We start from the raw sequence: 24685 nt of genomic DNA, 5'->3' as shown, positions 1-24685 counted from the left end.
CAGACACCCTCACCTGGAAGATAAACACCACCTCACTGGTCAAAAGGGCACAGAAGTGCATATTCTTCTTGCAGAGGATGAGGAGAGCCCACCTGCCCTCACCCATCCTCCCCACCTTCTACAGAAGCACCATAGAGAGCGTTCTGACCAGCTGTCTCACTATGTGGTGTGGAGGCTGCAGCTCCTCAGACTAGAAGAAAGTGAGAAGAGTGGTGAGAACAGCAGAGAAGATCATCGGGCTCCTCTTCGCACCATTAAAGACATTTCATCCCAGCGCTGCGTGTCCCGAGCCCGAAACATCATCAATGACCCCTGACACCTCCACCATAGACTGCTGAATGTTATGTAAAATGAGTTATGGAAAAAAAAAAAAGAATGTTGTAACTGTAACTATACACTGATATGTTTACATCACATTTTTTATCACAATGTTTCTATCACTGCTGCTTACCTTATCAAGGCTGCACTTTACAAAATGAACTACTCTAGAGAGTAGTACTTATCGCAATTTTTTTTTACACTTGTGTACAACATGACAAAATAAAATCTGTCTAAGTCTAAAATGTACAAGTCATGATGAGCTATCCTTATTTTCTGCTATTACGTTTTGTAGCAAATTTTTGACTTCAGTGAGATTATGAAGTCATTTAAAATAAGATGCCTAAGTCAAGTTAGAAGTCATCAAATCTATGAAATAAGTCTGGCTCGAGTCAAGTCACCAATTCAAAGTCAACACCTTTGGCTTGTGCTGATATCTCAGTGGAATTTAACTAATGTGATGTTTAGGTTGGACACTAAGTAAGGTTTCCAGACATGATCAGAATCAATACACACAATTTCTCCCAAAATATTTACATCTTAACACTGCTGTACCTTAACAAAAAGAAATGTCATGAGAGCTTTACAAAATTAAATTTCACATTATATAAACACACAAATACATGACAATAAATGTTGTCTGAATTTAAGTCTACAAATGTACACACTGGTATTTGATTATGCTCTATTTGTAGGGGCCCAAAAGTATGACACAAAAACATCTCCCACACCTTTACATCAACTGATACAGCCTGGTGAAAAAGTGCCTTAGGAGCTCTGATCTTAGGAGGTGCACCCAGTTTGGTCTTCTGATGCTCTAGCCTACTTCAGTTCAAATGTTGTACAGCCAGACGTGGTATTCGGCACAGCTTTTTTTATTTATTTTTTTATTCTATTTATTTGAATTAGGACAATGCACATTCATCAACATGTCAGCATAAAGAATCAATGTAAATATGCCAGAATTAGCACAACAGCTAATTTGCATCTGCTGTCCTAAGGCTGGTAAAAACAGTGAACATTAAACAAGACGCTACAGGAGAGAACAGAGTGGACACAAACAGATAAGATGCCAATAACATAAAATCACTATAAAGTTAGGTTAACTATAAAATGAGGATAACAGGCCCATGGAAACAGATCAATTTACATGTGAACACATGTCTGGTTAGTTTTCAACCAATGTTTCAAAGAGAATTTAAAACGTATGTAGGTTACACAGCCCCTAACTTGAGCTGGCAGTGTGTTCAATAACTGTGAGCCTCTGATGGATGCAGCCATTTGGCCAAATTTGGTCCTACGCCGCTGAACATTATGGGCCTTTCAGATAGGAAACGATTTGCGCTGCGCTGGCCGCGGGGTTCAGCGCATTTGCGCTGCGCTGCGCCGGCTGGGTTGCCGGGTCTAGTCATTTGTTTGTTGTTCCAGCTTTTGGTCAGCAGCAAATATGTATCTGACCCGTGCTAAGAAGCAATCGCTAGCACTAGCCCTGCTAGTTCGAAGAAAAAGAGCAGCAAGAAAGAAGAGGCTGTGGGTGCACGAAACACAGCTTGGGGAGTTCCTGCTTGTGAAAGAAATTGCAAACTTGTGTCATATAGTTTGGGGAATTCAGACACACACAGTATAAGCTTTTCCTCCATTTTGCTTCCTGGTCTTTCCAGCCGATGGTTTCTATTGGCCACGCGTGCATTCGTCACGGCGCGCCGCGTCAAAGTTCAACATAGTTCAACTTTGACCTGGCCTGCGCGCGAGCTTGCGAAGCGGTGCGCTGCGCTTGCGCTTTGCTCGACGCAGCGATAAACCGCCCTGGCGCGGCGCAAGCCATTGAAAAGAATGGGTTTCACAGCGCAGCAGTGTGGTCGTCGCAGCCTGTCTGAAAGGCCCATTACAGTCTCCTCTGGTTAAAGCTCTAGTGTTTATTAACACTAGAGAACTCGTGGGAACTCGTGCTAATCTGAGCGACTGTTACATATTCTATTATCAAAATAAGGCACCTGCAGTTGCAGAGCTGAAACTTACCAAGTCTGTTCTTGTTTTTGCCCTTCACAGCAGACGGTCACGTACCCCATTGAATCAATTGTTTCTGAAATAGCGAACAGCCCATCTGGCGCTAATTCAGCAACATCCAGTGACTTATCCCCCTCTCTTCCTCATGTTGATGCTCGTTATGAAATTCGGTGGTATTCATGCTCATCTAGAACCTAAATTGATTGACTCAGTGCCAAGTGATCTGATGATTCACTCTGGCCTTTACAAACAACCGAACATGTGTCCCTAAAAATGCGGCCATTGGGTTTAAGTGATTGTCTGGATGACATTCAACCAGTTCTTTGGCTGTTGGTGTGTGGCTATAAGGTGGACGTTCATACAGCAGTTTCCACACACGCTGTCTGGGAACCAGCCGGATAGTCAATGCACTTCGTAAAGTGGCACTTCCTTCCTTAACACACTCCAGACTATGCGTTGAACTGCTGCCTGGCAACCATCTGAACTGGACGCAACAGCTTTGAGTTGAGGGGGTGGCGTGTGTCAGCAGGACAGCTTCAGTGTGGAATTGACACTCCCGTTCTGCTCAAGCGTGCACTAACGACAGACTCTTGACGGTCATAAATTCTCGCTGTGTACATTATTGTCAGGTACGGCTTGTGTTGGGCCATTGTGCACGTGGCTGTGCACCATGCTTGTGTGTCTGAATCTAACTACACTCTTGTTAGGAAATTCCATGCCACATTATTGGGTTGTCTTGGTGATATTGTGGCCTTGTTCCCAGACTGGATCCCTAGGGATTAATATAAAGCAAAGACTCCAGCAAAATAAGTCACCTGTTGACTAACAAAAGTGACATTTTTACTAGCTAATGCTGAGAATAGTCCAAGTTTGCTGAAATGGAAATTTGGACTTTCACAAAGCTAGCAATTTGCTTTGGTAATTACCTGGGTCCTTTTATTGTCTTGGCTTAATGACAAAATGACAAGACAAATGTTTTCATCAAGATCTATTCTACAGTTCTTTCCCCTTCAGTTGATCAAACTCTTCCAATTTAGAAAATATTCCAGTGCAAGGATGAAGTTCCAGCTGCTGCCTTGGTAAAGGAAGCCGTGCCACCGAAAGATGAGAGCGATACATCACAGCCATCCTCGCAGGGAGGCGGTGGTGAGGCACAAGTAAACGCTTCTAAATCATCATCCTGGGACAGATGGGGCAGGGAGGAGGGGCCTGTCACATGACTCACCATGCTCTCCTCCTCCTCTCCATCAAAACAAACCATCAACGGTCAGAGAAAAGGGACACATGTGGCTGCAGAACATGTTTTTATCAACAAACTTGTGACTGTTGCTTTTGTGTGAATGATTGTAAATGAGAGAAAATAATAAAACTCGACATGAGGTGAGATATTAGGAGATCTTCTGAGAAGTGTGATAAGATCTGCTTTGTTTTTTTTTATGCTTTTAACATCCAGCCTTTGTTCATCAATGCCTGACAGCAGATATAGTAGCTTGTAAAGTTTTCAACCCCTTGAAGAATTGCTGTTTTTTTTTCTTCTAACACGGCCGAAAACGTGTTTTTTCAGGATTTTATGACAGATAAGAAAATCTGCAGTTGGAGGTAGAAGGATTTCTTTTTTTTTTCATTTTACTTTGCACATACTTACTTCATTTGTTGCTGCCTCCACCATGTGTGATGGCAGATATATTGACATCATCCTGCAGAGAAATATCAGCTTTGCTGCTGCCATCAACACTTTTTTTATAGATGTTGGAGATCGGCCTGTTTTTCAGTGTAGTCCTGTTTCTCTGACTGTGACTGGCTGGATGTGCTCAGTTGCCTTTTGTTTCTCTGCTTCTGTCTCCTTGAACCCCAGTCGGCCTCGACAGATGGACGCTCACGCTGAGCCTGGTTCTGCTGGAGGTTTCTTCCTGTTAAAAGGGAGTTTTTCCTCTCCACTGTTGCTACAAGCATGCTTAGTGGGAGGGATTGCCTTCGAGTCAATGAGTTGATGCAATCATCTGGTTTTCCTGAGATAGAAAACTTTTAATCAATTTGACTGGATGAACTGGTTGAATTGTAAAGTGCCTTGAGATGACATGTGTTGGGAATTGAATATTGTTTTTATTCCTACTGCAAAAATTGTTTTGCTTGTTTGTGTTGTTTACATTTTGTTTGGGGTAGAGTACAACACTTCACATATAAATGCACAGCATGTATGATTTTCCCTTCACATGCTTATGCACTACCCTGTTTTGGTTCCCAGGGGTCCACAGACATGAGAATCAATTTGTTTTTTATAGTCATTTGCGATGAGAATTTCTTAACATTAAATACACTTAATCACATATTAGAAAGAAAAAGATAAGATGTGTTTATCATTTTCTGTTCATAAACAGTGTGAAAGCAATCTGTCATATGTGTGTCAAACGTGTGAATGTTTTTAGAATGGATGATTGAATATTTTGAAAACAGAGAAGCTAAATAAAGTGCTACACAAGACCAGGATATTTACTATTTTACCATATAAACCATTGGTGGTGCAAAAAATACTGTTAATTTTTTTTTAAGTTTTTAATTTTTATTTTTTGCAAAATTCAATCACTTCAAATCAATTAACAGTTTAAGGCCAACATCTCTTTACATTTTACTTATGAAAAGGACCAAATGTAACTTTTTATTAAATGGAAGAAAATTTACTTTTACTTAAAGTTCATTTTTTCTCACGTATCTTTAAATTCTATTCGAGTAACATCTTGTGTTGTTAACTTTACTTTTATCTAACCTCTTAACATCCACCTCATTTTGGGAAATTTTTGCCTATTTTACCTACCCAAATGGAAAAGCAAATAACTTAGGCACTGTAAGCCCAAATTACATGTGCAATACATTATTTGAAAGCTGAAACCCTCCAAGTTGTGTCTTTTTATTCTAGAAAATAATAGGTCTTTTTTTGAAAAGCAGTAAGCAAGACATGGTTAAGAATAGGCGGGACTAAGGCCCCGTCCACATGAAGTCAAACCCTGGCCTAAACGCACAAATTTTTCACCTAACCAGCCTTTCATCCATACGAAGCCGGCGTTTCGGGGGTCTGTAAACGATCTTTTTTTTATTAAGCCTTTAAACATGCATGCGCGACACAGTATCACAACAACAATTGCGCCGTACTGTGTTGAATGGTTGCTGCTCATGCTACTCACCCTGCTGTCGGGCTTACAACAGAATCTTCTTCTTCTGGAATATCTCCAGGAAGAACAGAGCAATATCGATGACATAGTTCAGCACCTGAATTTGACTGAACCACGAAAATGGACCCGCAGGGCCATTTTCCGGTTTGGTTGTTGTATAAATATTACTGTGCATGCCCAACATTTCGTTGCCTGTTTTCGCCTATTTTTGCTCTGGCACCACAGCGCCACTTACAGGCCTGGCATAAATTTTGCAGCGTTTTCATGCATTCGTGTGGTCGATCACATTTATTTTGGGTCTCCGTCTTTACGACAAACGTTCTGGAAAATATTAGCGTTTCGTGTTCGTTTTGACTTTGTGTGGACGGGGCCTTATTGTATTGCATTTTTATATACATCATGTCAACCACAAATACAGAAATTTCAGACCTCTAGCTACACCAGTTCCAGAGCTGTGGGGCTTTGAACTTTTGGTGTCACCTGCATCTCCATATCTCTCCAAATTGTGCCAAATAGTTTTGCTATGGTTTGCTTCACTATTTGACCCATAGAATAACACTGGAGCACTTTGATGGCCACAAAACATTTATAAACCAAGTATTTTCCACTTTTTTTAAGAATCAGTGTATATAACAAAATGTAACCCTAAACCACTAGGTCAACACTCTTCCATATTTACGAGAATCATCTGCTGTTGTGCAAAGTCAAGTTGTCGAAAAGAGCACCTGTGGTCGTGGGGGGCCATTCAGAGGCAGGGGGTGTCCAGTCCCCCCCTGCCCCCCTCTAGCTCCGCCAGTGGTTCTGTTGCAAAGATCCCACCATAACCCACTTTTTGTTTGTAACACTGCAGATTGTGGAAAAAGTGACTTCCTAGTGTGAATGTTAGAGAACGCACATAGATGGTTAGGCTTCTGTTCCAATTGTAACTTCAGCAACAACCACATCCTCTCAAAAACAAACGGCTTTGCTTCCTAAATTAACTTCAAGGATCCTGTTTCCATGTTATTTTGGTCTTGGCCGCTGCTAAGCTGTTTGCATAGATGCTATAGTAGTTGGAAACAGGCTTTATCTCTGGAAAACAACAATAACAGAAAGAAATACATGCATTATCCTCTTGGCTGCATAGGAGATATTTAGCATCATGTTGTTACACTCCGACAGATATTTAACATTTGTATTTTTACACTTTTAAATCACTTTGCAGCAGAACGCCATCTAAAAAAAATCTTTTTCAAGGTAAGCACATTTTGAAGCCTCTTCTAAAAGAAAACTGAGAGCAACAAAGCACAGAAAGAAGATTTTGCTGCTCCTTTTAAATGCATGAAAGGGTGAGGAAAACAGACTGCACCCCCTGATAATAAAGAGCAAGTTTATGCTAAAATGAAAAAAGAAGCTCCCTACCCCCTCCTCTCCTACAGCCTTCTATCTGCTAGCACACACACTCCTCCCTTAGCCTATATAAGCAGACAGCAGCCGAGCTGGCCCCCTCCACCCTGCATTCTCTCCTTCACTAAACATACAAAAGCTGTGTGTGCAGCTTTTAAATACACCAAAATGTTATACTGGTTTCTTGGTAAAACAAAAAAAAAATAAATGAAAGGAAGGATGAGGTGTTTGCCACTGACAGAATGAGCGGTACACACAGAAAGCTCTGCAATGTAGAGAGAAAAGGCTGAGCTGAGCAGAGAGCTGCTGCTTCCCATCCCCCACATTCACATAGCAAAGTTCTGCTGCTTTTGCAAGCGGCATGCTGCCTTCACGTGCTCCGCCGGAGACTCCAGAAAGCTCAGTTTTCTCAGTTGAAACATTCATATTTTGGTCAAACATGCCAACAAAAATAACAGAAACATTTAAAGGAGTGTGAGATAAGTCACTATATATCAAAAATAACACTGTCCAGTTTTAAATCATAAGCCATTTTCCCACCTTTGAACATTTTCTTGCTTTTGCTGACAGATACAGACTAAGGAGATATTTTGGGGGGGAAAAGCTTATTTTTAATGATCAGAAGTTGCATTTTTTTCATGGTAACTAAGTAATTAAAATAGCAGTAACCACTTAAGTCCTTAAAGGATCTCTAGCTCTGACTAACTATCACTAAAAATACATAAACTTCTTTTTTTTTTTACATTTTAAAATCAACATATTTATACCGTGAGTTGCAGGATTTACCTGGAATAACTTTCTCACTCAAAAAAGATTCAATGCTTCAAAGATATAACCAAGGACAAATCAATTAAGTGATACTGCCTAGCTTTGTACAGCTCAAAAGTCTTCTGTGTAAACAAATACATGCAAATCCACTGATATAACTGTGATACTTGCTGCACATTTAAAGACAATTTACCCTAATGAGATGACAGAAAGGGAAAATTCCCCGCTTCTTGCAGAGCATGTGGAAAATTAAGTTATCCTTCTGCCATTTAGCCACTAGCTAAGACAAAGGCTTGTAATGCCAGATAAACTATTATATTACATATTAAAATAATACAGTGTCATATATATAAAATTGTATAAAGTTGTAGCTAGTGCTGCACCGATACCAGTATCGGGCAGCCGATCCAGCACTAAAATGGTGGTATTGGTATCAGCGGTATTGGTATCAACTTAAACACCATCCCTCACTTTCCTTTCTATCATGTTACTCTACCCAAGTCATGCTAACGTGCCAACTGTCTGAAGTTGTAGAAGTTAGCTTAACTCTTTTCTTCTTTCATATTAGCTGTTAGCTAACCTGGAGAGTGGAAACTGGAGTTATTTGGATTGAACTGTAAATCAATGCCTAGGTGTAAATTCATAGTGATAACATTGTATGTCAATACTTTCAGACACATAGGCAGGTATCAGGTATTGCAGGATAACAAAGCAACCAAACGGCCCCCATTCCAAAGGAGCTGACCCGTTCGTCTGGTTCATTTTGCACGTTTTCTAAGCAAAAGCAGGGCTTTGTTTTTGGTCCACTCTATAAAGCCTCAAACTCAACGCTATTTCTGACATTTTGAATTGAAAATACTTCCTGGATGGGAAGTGAAACGTCTTCAAACTTGGAAACCAACTCCAGTGGATGTTTTTTTTTTTTTTACTTTTTTGGAATATGTAGATACATCACTCTAAATTCAGTTAAACAGAATTTTTGATTCCTCAATTGTTTAGGGGAGTTGTTAGCCATCTCAAAGAAAATGTTCTGATTTTCTCAGCCTAGTTTACATTTTGGGGGCTACTCAGTGCTGCAGTGGGTAGAGCTGCTGCCTTGCAGCAAGAAGGTTCGATTCCCAGCCTGGAGTCTTTCTGCATTGAGTTTGCATGTTCTCCCTGTGCATGCGTGGGTTCTCTCCAGGTACTCCAGCTTCCTCTCACAGTCCAAAAACATGACTGTTAGGTTAATTGGCTTCTCTAAATCCCCCTTAGGTGTGAGTGTGTGTGTGAATGGTTGTTTGTCCTGTTTGTGTCTGTGTTGCCCTGCCATGGACTGGCGACCTGTCCAGGGTGGACCCCGCCTCTCGCTCGTAGCTACCTGGAGATAGGCACCAGCACCTCCGACAACCCCAGCAGGGATAAGCGTGACAGAAAATGGATGGATGGATAGTTTACCTTTAGTGAATATTGGGCATACTGGTGAATACTCAAAATGACCTAACCATAACCCATAATGGCTGTGGTCCTGCTTGCTTTAATTTTTCATGTGGAACCAGACTTCTGGAAGTTGATGATGTGATTGGTACATGTCCATGTCATTTTAAAAGTGTGCATTTTTTGACAATTGTTTACCCCATTAGAGGCCTGTCTTCTAGGGAAATTCTTGTAAAACCAGTTGGGTTTACTCATTTCCAGCAGGTTTCTATGATTTACTCACAGTAGTCTACCCTGTGTGTTTGAGACATTGAATTATAGTGTCTGTTATTATGAGATGTCTACCTTTTAACTGGTATCTCATCTTTTTTTAGGAATGAATCTGTTTTTATTTGCTGATGGAGTGATTTAGAAAATTCCGACAACACGTGAAGTAGACATGAGGGTTGCTGCTAGGAGAGCGCGAGGCAGGCAGGCAGGCAGAGAACATGAAGAAAAGGGGGTGGGGAGGGAAAGACTGCTGAAGAGCTTTAGTCCTTTTCTGTATCAACCATATAGAGCGACTTCATGCTTTACCCAAATCTCATCTCACTCTGGTTTGTGCTGAAGAAGAGATTTGCGTCTCATCAAACACCATGTTGTGCATTACATTTCAGTGACCCAAACACTGTCACTTTTCCACCAGTGCTGTTTCTCTTTTTCTGTCTTCACTTCCTGCTCTGTGACTGGCTCGGTACATCCCCCATCCTTCTTCCTTTTCTATTCTCTCTCTGTCCCTCTTTCTCTCCCTGCCTGTCTCACACATACACATTTTACAGGCACACACAGGTTGTAATTTCATGTTTTCCTCCACTTTCCTGAGCTCTGCTCCCTCCTCTCATTTGCAGTTGCAGACACACGGAGGCAGTCATTTCCACCCATTAGCCCACTCTCACAGATGACACTGTAGCCTATTTTGTTCCACTCTTTACACCACCTAATAAGATAAGATAGTAAGAATCCTGGATGAAATGATTGGATGAATGCAGGAAAGAACACAAACAGATTTCCTTTCATTCAAAGGGAGCCTGTATGGTTAATTTGAAGGCAAAACAGTGAATTGAAGTTCTTTATTAGTACAACATTACAATTAGAAGTTTAATACACAAAGCAAATGCTGGCACATGTATTATAAGCTTCAATTATCTATTGAAACATTAAATTTAGATAACGGTTGGTCACAACAACCATTTTGTTTTAGAATTGAGGTTAAGATAAAACGCTACTTCATTATGTCACTCAGTTTATGCATGGTGCCATCACTAGGCAACAAAAGAAACCCATAGCATGATACCTCCACATTTTCAAAGAGTTTCAATCAACCAAGTTGCTAAATTCTGGTAAAGGTTGGTCCTCCTATTTCTAAACTGAATCCACTTTGCGCTGCTGAGCAGTACAATGAGAGCAAGGTTGCAGTTGTTGCTGTGGTCATTTGGTAAAGCCTAAAGTTGACCGCTCATACATGCATAAATGTAACTCAGTAGAGAAGGGACTAAATCGTCACCCCAGTAAGATCAACCCTACAGTGGAAAATCACGTGTGTCATCAGCAAAGTGATAGACGCAAGAAATGTGCAACTTAGCATAAACATGGAGACAAAATAGTAATAAGTATTTGTATGCATAAAACAAAAGAAGAGTATTTAGAAGAATAAAAAGCTGTGATTTTTATCAACTCAACTAGCTGGTAGGGGGAAGGATCTTTGATAACGTCTTTTTGTCCAACAAAGAAACTAAGTGGTTTAGATGCCAACTGCTATTTGTGTGACTTCTTTCCTCATTTTATGCTTTTAGACACTGTACAATAGAGCTATAGTTATTTATGCATTGTCATGTTTTTCAAAGATTTGAAATAAAACAATTCAACTTCATTTTAAGACTCTTAAAGTCGTAGGGAAGCGGCTGTTCCAACTGTTGCACTTCCGAATTCTCCTGAGTGGTCCCTGACTTTACACGAGTGAATAAAGTGAATGTGATTGGTCAATTATCAAGGGGGCGGGTTTGTTGTGGCGCAAGGTTTGCAAGAAAGTTTGGTTGTGGCCAGTTTGTCGGAAGCATCGTTGCTAACCAGTTAGCAACTTAGTACTAGTAGGTTCCCAATGGGAAATTCCACTGGGACCAAGTAGCACTCAATTGGTGAATTAGCAACGACACTGTCAAGGAACACTATGGACAGCAGAAACATGCAAGAGAAGGAGAGTTTTGAGTCAGAGGTCGTAGATGAGTCTCCTCCGTCATAGATTTTTTTATTTAGAGGAGGAAAGGGGGGACCAAGATGTTGTGGAAGTGGATGCCAGGGCGGCAGAAGCTTGGTTTGGTGTAGAAGGCTTACAGCCGTACATGTTTGAGCCCTTGCCTCACAGCGCTGGCAGTTCTGTTAGCTCTACGCCTGCTGAAGACACAGACGTCCATCCCCTTGAATACTGGGACGGAACTCAGTGGTAAATTATTCTGATTTCAACCGTTGCGTATATTAGCTGCGACATATGAATCAAGATGCTAGGACCGAAATATTTGATTGACAGATGACCGTTGATATATGGTTGACCAAATTTAGGTGTACAAGCTGACATATAACTAACTGACCTGGAAAAAATAAAGGAAAAAACCCACAGATTTTAAGACAGGATTTTTTTTTAATAGAAATTTTCTAACTTTTGGGACAATATAGTCTGATAAATAGTAAATTTATATACGTTTAAGCCAGAATGAAGAATTTGACATTTAAATATGACTTCCCTATGACTTTAATATTAAACAGATTTTATGCTCTTGATGAGTGGGTCTAACTTTTTGACTAAAACACAACCTATATAAGACATGTAGAGATATAATGTGAAATCTTATCTTTCAAATCACACCTTTTTTCACCCCTAAGGTGATTTCTGATAACTATATAGTAACAGAGGTATCACGTAACAAAGTAAAAATACTTCATTACTGTACTTAAGTACACTTTTTAGGTATCTATACTTTACTCTATTACTTATTTTTCTTCCTACTTCTGACTTCTACTCATTATATTTTCACACATTTTTAAGACAAAATTACTCGTTACTCTTGGCTTCAGTTTAATGTTTATAAATATTTATTTCACGTCATGTGCGCCATCCAATGCAAATCATTGGCGCCATCCACATCTAGTGAAAACTACGGTAGTGTCATTGGATGAGTCTTATAATGCAAACACTCATTGGTTAGCTAAAGGAAATCATCAGAAGCAAGCAGGTGTTCTTCAAACTGCAAAGGTGAATTGTCTATGACGTGCTACAATGTTGGATTCAGAAAAAGATGTTGAAATGTCTGAAAGGTCGAACTCAGGCAAGAGCATATCGGGAGATGGAGACGGAGACCAACGAGACCTCCCTCATTTCTGGCCCTATCGCAAAGAATTTTTCAAAAAACTTAGCTTTTAGTTCATATAGTGGCATCTGGCTGTTTTATTTTAAAGGTTGCTTTATACTTTTATACTTTAAGTCAGAGGTCTTCAACAGGGGGTACCCGATCCCTGTAATGGGGTGACTATAGGACCAGTTTGATGTAACACAATGTAATACAATATATATAATTAGTAATTATATTATATTATATTATATTATATTATATTATATTACATTATATTATATAATTATAATCCCTGCACGATCTGGCCATCAATTTGGGGGTCCTTGACCGGGAAACCGTTGTAGACCCCAGCTTTAAGTCTTTATAGGGCAAGATACTGTTTTTGATCACTTGCATACCCCTTACAGATGGAGACACACAAGATCTACATCCAGCCATTCAGCAAAGATACTGCTACATGGCTGTACATCTTATTTTTGGCATTTGACCAATTAGATGAGCCCTTGAATGATATATTACCTACTGGAAATTAAGTTAAAAAGTTGCAAGTTGGAGTTTCTTGTTATTACATTGACATTCATTTTTGCCGTGAAAATATCCATATATTTCGAATGTTACAAAGGTAATAAGGTCTTGTCCAGGATTCCAATAAGACTATTGGCTTGAAATGTTGATTTTCGAGGTATTTCACTGAGTGCCCTATAAAGGGTTAAAGGAATAGTACACCCAAAACATGATTAGCCTTCATTTTCTACTCACCACCATGCTGAACAACACTCTGGAGTACTTTTTTGATATCTCAAATGCATCTGGAGATCTGGGAGGCTTCTTGCTGTCTGCTGACATTCAAATAATGGAGGTCTATGGCGCCCGAGGCAGAAAGGTCCATAAAAGTCCACAAAAAACGTGTCAATATTCCTCCATACTGCTCGTCCAATGTATTCCAAGTGTCCTGAGTGGGTAGCATCCAGAATTTACTCGAAACGAAGTCATTTAGAATGTTTTTAGAGCATAAACAGTAGTGTATAGGATTTCCTAAAAGCTCGCGCCTGCGAGTTCACGAGCCTACGGAAACCGCGGCAGACCAAACCAGATGAAAGTGCCCATTCAGCTCGCCAAAGAACTCATGCTCTTCCTCAACACTGAAGTCCTCAGACATTTTTCTTTCGTTGTTTCTTTCTTTGCACAGGTAAACAGCACATTTCTTCTTCTACGCTTGCATTATTGGCAGAGCAGACGCTGAATGCGCACTTCATCTGGTTTGGTCTGCCGGCTTCCGTAGCGTCGTGAACACGCATGTGCGCGCTTTCAGGAAATCCTATACACTACTGTTTATGCTCTAAAAACATTCTAAATGACTTCGTTTCGAGTAAATTCTGGATGCTACCCACTCAGGACACTTGGAATACATTGGACGAGCAATATGGAGGAATATTGACACGTTTTTTGTGGACTTTTATGGACCTTTCTGTCTCGGGCACCATAGACCTCCATTATTTGAATGTCAGCAGACAGCAAGAAGCCTCCCAGATCTCCAGATGCATTTGAGATATCAAAAAAGTACTCCAGAGTGTTGTTCAGCATGGGGGTGATGAAGGCTAATCATGTTTTGGGTGTACTATTCCTTTAAGTAGTTTTTGGAGCACATACTTTTTCAATTTTACTTGAGTAGAGAGGTCAAGTTAATACTTGAACTTTTACCAGAGTGTTTTTAAACTGCAGTATCTATACTTCTACTTAAGTAACAAGTGTACTTTTGACACCACTGTATAGTGAGGAGCATTACTTTTAAAAACAAGGTGACAGCCGTTTCAGTTGAAGTCTACGGAAGAGGACTAGGGCCACTGAAAAAAAAAAAAACTGTTAACTGATTTTTAAATTTTATTTCAGTTTAATATGGGACAAAGTCAGAATTCTGACTTTAACATCATAATTTTGGATCTTAATGTATATGGGTACCATCTACATTAAGACGGGTCCCTGGTGCTGTTTCATTAATAGAAGAGCAGAAGGTGATGAAAAAAAGAGAGCTAGTTTAGTCTTTAAAACAGACATGGCTACAGATTGATGCTAAAATTTGTGTTAGCTGTCAGAATTCTGAGATTAAAGTCAGAAAAATTAGAAAAAAGTCAAAATTCTGAGAGAAAAGTCAGAATTCTGAGATTAAAGTCAGAATTCTGAGATTAAAATCAGAATTCTGAGATTAAAGTCAAAATTCTTAGATTAAAGTCAAAATTCTTAGATTAACTAATTGATTTTTTCTCATACTATACTGAAATAAATTGTAAAAATCAGTTAACTTTTTTTTTTTTTTCAGTGGCCCTAATCATCTTCCTGTTTGCTTTCAACAGGCGTAAACACGGAAGCTATCTCATTCCGGTCCAGGCCTCGCGCTGTGCTCCACTCCAGGTTTTAGAAGTCTCGCGCAGGTCAGTAATGGCTGTGTCTCGCGGAGCCTCGTGCTGGTCTGGTTGATTTCTAGCTCGCGCTCTCGTTCTGTAACAGACCCCCTCTCTCTCTCCCCAACACACACGCGCATAGACAGCTACAGTGGCTGGTGTCGGTGAAATTCATTTCCCTGCCTCTGTATTTATACATTCTTTCTTTCACAAAACTTTACCCTCCATGTTTGAAGTTTAAACGCGGTCGCTGTGGATTACCGGACACCGGTGCGACCGGAGGAACGAGGGGGGAATGAACCGGGACGACGGGTATGTTGTTACAAATGTAATTTTATTATTATTATCCAATGCTTCTTGGGAGTTTAACTGCGAGCGAGTCGCCGTGCTGAAAGAGAGGTAAAGAAAGAGTGGAGGCGAGAGAGAGGGGGATATCATGGCCGCTCAGGTCGCCAGCGTCGCCGCTCTCAACACTAGCCCGCCATCCGAACTCAAAAAGCCGGACCGGGACCCACAGGACGAGTCGGTACCGGCCGAGAAGCAGCATGAAAACAAGGACACGGGACCTGACGCGGGATCTCCGGGAGAGAAGGAGCTGCAGGACGGCAGCGATGCTGGGGGGGGAGGAGGAGCGGACCCTGACATGAAGAACGGGAATTTAGCCCGGCTGAATAATAACAGCAGTAACCAGAATGATTCAGGCGGGCCCGAAGGAAACAACCTGCCCGGGATGGGCCACCACCACCCCGGAGCCTTCCCTCCACCTCCTTACGGCTACAACCAGCACTACAGCCGGGGCCCTTTTCCTCAACATGGCGGACAACAAAGCCCTGGCATGGCAGCTGCATCGGGGCCGGGCATGATGGAGCCTTACCCCGCTAACTCACACGAACACGGCTACCACAACAGCTACAACCAGTTCCAGAACAGGACTTCCTACCAGGGCCAGGGATACGGGCCCATGAGCTCCCCGCGGAGCAGCCAGCCTCCGGCGGCTGGGGGGCAGCCAGGCAAGCAGCAGCAGCCGGCAGGAGGAACCGCTGCTATGGCTGCCTCCTACAACAACCAGAGGTACAGCACGGGGACCCAGCAGCCCACATCCACGCCGACTTTAAACCAGCTCCTCACGTCCCCGAGCTCCGCCAGGAGCTACTCCAGCTACCCCCAGGGAGACTACAACAACCAAGAAGGGCCCAATAAGGGGGCAGGAGATCAGTATGCTGGGGTCCATCCGGGCTGGCAACAAAGGGCCCATCACCCGCCCCCCATGAGCCCAGGAAACACCGGACAGCCCCCCAGCAGGAACCAGGTAAACCCCACCTGCCGCCCCGCATCACTTTAGTGGCTAAAAGAGGCAACGCTGAGCTGCTTTTCTGCATCGGATCAGCCATTGTCTGTGAAGCAGGAGCTCTATAAAATGGCTGCCTGTCTCTTGCTGGCTGTTCCTCCCCTGCATCGGTGTTTTTAACGGAGCCTAAAGCTGCTACAACAGCTCTGGGTTGCTGCGGGGGTCTGCTCGTTTCAGGGCAGAAGTTTGACTAAGTGGATGAAGAGTTTGTGAGAGGAGCTTGTGTGTGCGTGGAGGCGATATTCCTCCTTAAAGCTCCTGGTTTTCTGTGTTGACATCAGAGCAGCTCCTGTTTTTATTATTGTCAGGATCTGCCTTCAAACTGCTTGTATTTCCCCCCTTTTTGGGGGAGGAAGGGGGGAGGATGAAGATGTCAGGGTTATAACAGGGTGCAAATGACAGCCATGACCGTTAATAAGCATTTGCATCGCCGTTTCTCCTGCAAATGAACCCATGTTCGGTTGATTTTTTTTTTTTTATCTCTGATTAATAATAATAATAATGAATAAATGCTGTGATTGTAGAGCATTAGTGACTGACCCCTTTCAGGGGGGAGGTTTGGTTTCAGAGAGATGCCCTCCTTCCTCCTTTCACGTGGCTTTTTGCTTCTGAGTTGGCAAAGTGCAGATTTGCTCTTTGCTTTGGGATTTGAATTATGGAGGTAAAAATCGTGCTGTCAGAGCCAGGAGACAGTTGGTCTTGAGTTGACATGCGAGCTGAGATCTGATTGGCTCCCTGCTCCTCCGCTCTTGGCCATTTATAATTGCCTCTAATGGAAGGCTGCAGAAAAACAGCCCCTCTGCTCACACTGTGTGCTACAGCACATAACATTTGGTATTTTATATTTCATTTAGATAATATTAACCCATCTTGTATTTTAATTAAGCTCTTTTCTGGTATTAAGTTCAAACATATCTCTAATATATACCTTGCAAAGATAAAAAACAGTGCATATAGATGAATTTGTTTTTATTTTTAAGCTTCTTTTTTTCTTCTTCTCGAGAACAGTTTGCTCACTTCCTCCCACTGCAGTAATTTGCATGCTGACTGTAGTGTTGTTGATCTACCGTTTTGTTTTTGTTTGTGATTAGTTTAAGCCCTCTGTGTCTGCCCACTGAGATATTTTTCCTTTTTATTTGCTGAATCAAAGATTAATGGTTGAGTTTTATTATGTTTATATATATATTTTTTGCTCTTCCGTATCCACTGACTCTAGCACAGCAGATGGGGTAGGTGTGGTCACGTAGCCTCCGTTTACAACGTTGCTCTCTACTGTTTTCAGATCAGGTGCACAGAGCGAGCTGGATCTCTGCTGCCATGTGACCCAGGGACTGGGCTGCACTTCTGTTTACAAGCAAAGTGTCAGCCAAGCGTCACAGCTTTCTTGTAGTTTTTATTTATTTATTTTCTACATTTCCCTTATTTCCTCTGACTGGCAGGGTTTCCATGTCCCAGGTGATTACCTGCTCCACACAGCTGCTTTTACGCCACACCGAATCGGCGTCCTGCTGTGTTTGATGCAGGACTTTTTCTATTAGAACATCGACGGTTTGAAGTGTCAGATTAGCTATAAAATATGGTTTATTTGCATTCTGCGCCCCTTAGATTGGATCGGCACCACATGCTCTTTATAACAGAGGTCACGGATTAGCGGACCGCGGTCCGGATTTGGACCCAACCTGACTTCAAACATTTATAAATTACTGCATGTTGTTTGACGACAATGTCTAATTCCACTTGCGCTGCTTCTCCTGTTTATACGGTAAAGACGTCCGGCTCCAAGCTGCACATGATGCCAATTATCCAATGAGCTGCTGTCAGTCTGGGTTGCTGCTGCTGCTACTTTTAGACACAGCAGGCAAACCTGTGGCAAGCCGGGCGATGGGAAAGAAGAAGGAGGAGATGATGAGAAAAAGAGAGCAGAGAAAGTGTGGTCTGCTGGAAGAGCTGCAGTGAAAGAAAAGTAAAATGGCGTGCTCAAAGATGACCCTGCACATTTAGAGGATGTTTGGCTCAACCTGCTGCTGTGAAGCAGGATATAAACAAAAATAAATATTGTGCAGGGCAGCCTAAAGCCCACTGCTCTCATTAAGCCATAAAAGAGAAATAAAATAAATGTTCAGTTCAGGTGTTTTATATAATATGTGCATCAGGAAATTGTCTATATACCAATCTGAAAGATTGTTCTCTACACTTTTGATTTTATTTAAAAAGTCAGTGTATAACATGGATGCATGAAAACCTGATTTTATTTCAGTGTTAAATTCTGTTTAAAGTAACAGATAATTAATTAAAAATGTCTCCAGACCTTTACTGGTTGATGTTTTCTTTATTCAGACCTGGCTGATTTTAATCGGTGACTCCTGTTTTATACGATACAGGTCTGGACTTTGACTAGGCAGCTTTAGAGGTGGTTTGTAAATCGCTCCAAAGTAGCTCTTGAATGCGAAGTTAAACCTCCATCCAGCGTCTCCATCTCTGATAGCACCACTAGTACAAGCTGTGCGTCAAGAGCAGAATGCTGTTTAGATTTCTGCCATTTAAATTATTTATTTAAAATCAGAAACAGAAAGTTTTGGTACCAAACATCCAGAACAGCTCCTTCCACATATTTGCTGTTGACATTCTTATCTTGGTAGCTCTGCTATATTCCTTCCGCTTCCTTGATTATATTTGGAAAGGCGCTCCCAGAGATGTTCGAGGATTGGAGAAACTGGGTAAACCTAAAACTTTTCACATCCTACTTCCAGGACTGTGCTTCTTCGTGATGCTTGTTGTCCATAGATGTTCTCAGAGGAACCGCTGAGCTCTTGAGACTAATTGGGCGGTTCTTAGAGTAAATTGGGGTTAAATGCAAATGGAAGTCCGGCTTATAGGTTTTTTATTAGAGGAAAAACATCCTTTAGCATCTATTTCCTAATTCTGATCTGTTTAGAGGTATTCTATTACATAAAATCCCTAAAACACAGATTTAGTTGTATGGTTTTGAGTTAAAACAAGCTTCTCTAGTGGTTTTCAGGTGGTCTGAAAGGTGTGGTTTGCTTATAAGATCCAAACGAAGTAGTTTTCATTACAGTAGACTTCTTCTTGGGACCAGTGATGGTGTCGTTGACAAATTTTCAAACATTACGGGCTCTTGCAGCACTAGTGCTGTTTTGGAGTGGCCTTTGGATGACCATTAGAGTTTAACACTCAATATTTTGGAGCAGATACTTAAATTTCCTGCCTTAAAATTTCCTCTGCATGGATAATAAAATAATCAAAAGGTTGGTAAAATGCCACACACACTTGGAGATGTTTTATCGTTTTTTTTGTTTTTAATTTGGATTAACCCTCCAGCAAATTGAAAACGCTCCCTCTTCCTTTGTAACGTTTCATCTTTGTTGCATTGAACATAATTCAAATGGGTCTTGAAATGCAGGCCAAGTCTTAGTGGGTTTTTGTATGCATTCCAATATGCTGTTAAATGGCTTTTAAAGCTCAGCACATATTTCCATAAATAAAAAAGCTTGTATGGTTGAAATGTTAGCTTTAGATGATGGGTTCTGTTTGTAAATATTCTGTCAAATCAATCTCTTTTTTTTTTTTTTCTTTTTTTTTTTTTTTCTCCGTTGAATTTTGATATAGTTAAAAAAGTAGCAGAGAGGGAAATCTCAGCCACTAATGTTCTGTTTTCTTTACACCATCACTAGTGTCCTTATTCAAGACCGGATATTTTAGTGTCTTCAGTTTTATTTAAAAAGGCTTGGATCATCAACCAATCAGCAGCGTTTAGCTGAACTTGTGTAAATTATGACCAGGGTCATAAACTCAGGAAGAGCAGAAACATGAATGTAGATAATATTTCTCACGCTGTCTTAGAGGCGATGCTATGGCTTCAGAAATGTAATTATTTTACAATAGAAGATTGATTTTAGTCAAATTTAAAGGCACCTTTAAAGAAGGCTTTTAATATTACAAAATAAGTAAAAAAAAACAACAACAAAAACAGCAATATATCGGTATAGGTGTCTAGAACCTGCCGGGTTAAAAACATTTTAGGTTTTCAGTGCGTTAATTGGACGTATAGACCGATACATCGGCCTATTTTACAGGGTTTCCTCTGTTTGCTCTTCGTTCTTTAAATTTTTTTGTCGGCCAATGTTTTCTTCTGGTTAATTCAACACTTGTGTAACATTTGTTTTCACAGTTTTTTTTTTCATCGTGTACAGGTGCTGGTCATAAAATTAGAATATCATGAAAAAGTAGATTGATTTCAGTAATTCCATTTAAAAAGTGAAACTTGTATATTATATTCATACATTACATACAAACTCATATATTTCAGATGTTTATTTTGTTTAATTTTGATGATTACAAATGACAACAAATGAAAATCTCAAATTCATCATATCAGAAAATTAGAATATTGTGAAAAGGTTCAAAATTGATGGCCCCTGGTGCCACACTCTAATCAGCTAATTAACTCAAACCACCTGCAAAAGCCTTTAAATGGTCTTTCAGTCTAGTTCTATAGGCTACACAATCATGGGGAAGACTGCTGACTTGACAGTTGTCCAAAAGACGACCATCGACACCTTGCACAAGGAGGGCAAGACACAAAAGGTCATCGCTAAACAGGCTGGCTGTTCACAGAGCTCAGTGTCCAAGCACATTAATAGAGAGGCGAAGGGAAGGAAAAGATGTGGTCGAAAAAAGTGTACAAGCAAGAGAGATAACCGCACCCTGGAGAGGATTGTGAAACAAAACCCCTTCAAAAATGTGGGGGAGATTCACAAAGAGTGGACTGCAGCTGGAGTGAGTGCTTCAAGAACCACCACACACAGACGTATGAAAGACATGGGTTTCTGCTGTCGCATTCCTTGTGTCAAGCCACTCTTGAACCACAGACAGCGTCAGAAGCGTCTTGCCTGGGCTAAAGAGAAACAGGACTGGACTGCTGGTGAGTGGTCCAAAGTCATGTTCTCTGATGAAAGTAAATTTTGCATTTCCTTTGGAAATCAAGGTCCCAGAGTCTGGAGGAAAAGAAGAGAGGCACTTCATCCACGTTGCTTGAAGTCCAGTGTAAAGTTTCCACAGTCAGTGATGGTTTGGGGTGCCATGTCATCTGCTGGTGTTGGTCCATTGTGTTTTCTGAGGTCCAGGGTCAACGCAGCCACATACCAGGAAGTTTTAGAGCACTTCATGCTTCCTGCAGCTGACCAACTTTTTGGAGATGCAGATTTCATTTTCCAACAGGACTTGGCACCTGCACACAGTGCCAAAGCTACCAGTACCTGGTTGAAGGACCATGGTATCCCTGTTCTTAATTGGCCAGCAAACTCTCCTGACCTTAACCCCATAGAAAATCTATGGGGTATTGTGAAGAAGAAGATGCAATACACCAGACCCAACAATTCAGAAGAGCTAAAAGCCACTATTAGAGCAACCTGGGCTATCATAACACCTGAGCAGTGCCACAGACTGATCGACTCCATGCCACGCCGCATTGCTGCAGTAATACAGGCCAAAGGAGGCCCAACTAAATACTGAGTGCTGTACATGCTCATACTTTTCATGTTCATACTTTTCAGTTGGCCAACATTTCTATAAATCCTTTGTTTTTATTGGTCTTCAGTAATATTCTAATTTTCTGATATGATGAATTTGAGATTTTCATTTGTTGTCATTTGTAATCATCAAAATTAAACAAAATAAACATCTGAAATATATGAGTTTGTATGTAATGTATGAATATAATATACAAGTTTCACTTTTTAAATGGAATTACTGAAATCAATCTATTTTTTCATGATATTCTAATTTTATGACCAGCACCTGTAAATGGAGAAACAAAAAGCATCATTAGCAGCACTAATCAGGGATCGGCTGGACTGGCGTTAGAATAATCGTCATCGGCCTTTAAAGGCCGGTATCCATCCATCTCTAGTCAAACAAATTAAACAAAATTAACCCCCCTGATTTAAAACACTGTTTGGACTGAATGTTTGTCAGCCTCGCTCCAAGAAAACTAAACGCGCAGCGGGATTTGAAACTTTTTTAAGCTCAAAGTTTCAATCAAAACAAGTTGGCCCCCTGAAATCAAACACGCGTCGATCTTCACTGATCTTTACGGTAATGGGTGGAGACAAAGGGACCAAAACTAGAAACAGCTCCTGTTTACAGATTCAATGTTTTTCTAGACATCTTTGTATAAGACATGTTCATCACAATGTAATAATCTAATGGAGATGATGTTAATGAGAGTTCTCCTCGCAAAGCATTCTGGGATATATCTGCCTCTGCTGAGGTCTTTCTGTTCTTCTCATACACTTTGTAGACACTTTTTCTCTTATGACGGCCGGCCATTTTCAAAGAACCGCAGTGAGAAAGGTGAGCTTCAATGACTGTCTGAAACCATAGATATACGCCTGAAAGTGCACATGCACAGAAAAAGATGGCTAACTGGGGACGAGCGCGTAGGACGGGCTTACGTAAACATATCACCAGAATGATTGACAATTTGGAGGACAATTATTTAGATGATCCACTTGGAAATAAAAGATTGTCCTCTATACCTTTAATAACTCTGATAAAAACATCTGGTCTAAAATTTTTTTAACAGTTTTTTAACATTTCCTGAATTAATAAATTGTTTTTTTCTTAACAAGAGAAAGGCACCGATAATGTTTTTAGATATATTTTTCTTTTCATTTAGCAAATATTTTTCTATATGATTTTCAACAAACATCAAAATGTAGTTTAATGTTTTGCTTTATCTTAACTCATCGATAAATAAAAGTGGAGTTCTTTAAAATTTACATACATTTATAAAATAAGTACATTTCTTTCTCTCTTATTTGTGGGCATGAATGAGTGTTTTTGTTTTTAAAGCTAATGTGGCTTATTGGATTGAAAAGTGAAGCTCCGCACTACAGCTTCCCTTTGTTCAGACAGTTGAAGGTTGGATCAGAACCAGATTAGATGGGCCGGGCCCGCGGGTCTGGGAGATTTTGAAGCTACAGTGTGCGGTTCAGTCAGGGCCAAACTACAGGAGTAGGTCATCAGAGGGGCTGGTGACTGCAGCGGGGGCCGTCCTTAGGATATTGCACCACGACTTGTTCAGTCTGCTCAGTGGGAAGTCCTTAGACTTTTAATTTAGACTTTTCTTTTACTTCTGTTTTTATTTTTAACTGGGGTTGCTTTACATTTCAACTCAGTGTAGTTTTGTATTATTGTGCTTCAGATAAAGTATTGTAGGTCAAAGCAAATTATTGGTTAACCAGTTGAGTCAGTAATTTCTACTAGAACAGTTATATTTGTTTCTTTTTAAAGAAAAAAAGTAAATCTGTAAAACTGTGCTGTAAAAAGCAGTGTTAGCCTGAAGCTCTTTATTCTTGTTAATTTAATTTCTGCAGCTCTCCTGCTCCCCGTTTTACCCAAACTATTGCTGTTTTATACAGTTACAGTTTTTAATTGAATAATTTCTCTCCAGTTTGCTTTTTCTACTTCAGTTGTTTCTTGCTGCTAGGCAGGACTTATTGCAGCAATGCTATTTCGTTATGCTAACACGGCTCTTTTATTGGTTTGCTGTTTAAATCGATGAAATTATGAAGATTTTTAAACAGATATTGTTGTTCAATGGAATGCCAGTGTATCTTTTTCTATTTAAATGAAGACTGAAATGCGATGGGACAAAATAAGAAAATGATCCAATGTTGCAAAGTGTATTATTGGTCGTAGTAGTATTGGCTCTTATTCTGAATTTAAATGATCTCTGAAAGCACACTGCTGCCACCAACTGGTTGAAAGTTTGGGTGCGGATTATTGTAGGCGTTTTAGGTAGCTTCTGGAAGGAGGACCACCACCAAAAAAATGCTCATTTATTCTATTTTTATTGGTAATTATTCTGATAATTCCTTAAAATCACTCTATTGATAGCAAAGACTATAATAACGTGGAATTGCATAACAGCTCATAACTATATTTGCTAATTTTAAAGGGGAAATCTGACATGAGGCTCTGCAGTTGTGCCCTATTTCATATTTATTAATGCTCTACCAAGTTTTAAATGTACTTATGGTTAGAATATTCCAGGAAACACTCATATTGTATAGGGATGGAAGCTTAGGATGTTGGTTTAATTATTTGAGGCTGGTAGGAATACTGAGTCATGGCAGAAGCTGAAATCTTAAAGAGGACAAAAATGTAGTTTTAAGAATGTAGAAAGAAAGTAAACTCAAATAATCTAGAATAGGACTGAACAATTTCTGCCAAAATCAAAATTGCAATTGGGATTTTTAATTTGATTTCCTTTGCACTGACCTCAGTCATGTAAATGTTTCACTCCAGGGTTTCATTGTTTTAATGACAGTCCAGCTTGTTTTTTCTAGAGTGCACAGTGTTAGGACTTCATTTTGGGGCTTAATACTGCTCGTCTCCAGCAAAATGCCTGCTGGCTGCAACTCAGTATTCTGACAAAATCCATTTTAAGCCTATCTCTAACTCTTGTTA

At 40.5% G+C, this 24685-nt stretch overlaps 1 protein-coding gene across 3 annotated transcripts in view; it reads left to right on the top strand.

Annotated features, from left to right (window-relative positions):
* Positions 1-14852: 14852 nt before the first annotated feature.
* The window catches only part of arid1ab (AT rich interactive domain 1Ab (SWI-like)), a 78743-nt gene continuing 68910 nt past the window's right edge, over positions 14853-24685 (top strand). The window contains exon 1 of one of the 3 annotated variants that reach the window (XM_038302679.1): positions 14853-16153. In XM_038302679.1, the coding sequence (XP_038158607.1) occupies positions 15281-16153 (873 nt within the window). In that variant the 5' untranslated portion in view covers positions 14853-15280. The remainder of the gene's footprint in view (positions 16154-24685) is intronic. The other 2 variants (XM_038302680.1, XM_038302678.1) reach the window with 2 other exon arrangements.

Source organism: Cyprinodon tularosa, unplaced genomic scaffold (assembly GCF_016077235.1).
Source record: "Cyprinodon tularosa strain WSP-4 unplaced genomic scaffold, ASM1607723v1 ctg498, whole genome shotgun sequence".
NCBI lineage: Eukaryota > Metazoa > Chordata > Actinopteri > Cyprinodontiformes > Cyprinodontidae > Cyprinodon > Cyprinodon tularosa.
This window is presented reverse-complemented; position numbering and strand designations above follow the sequence as displayed.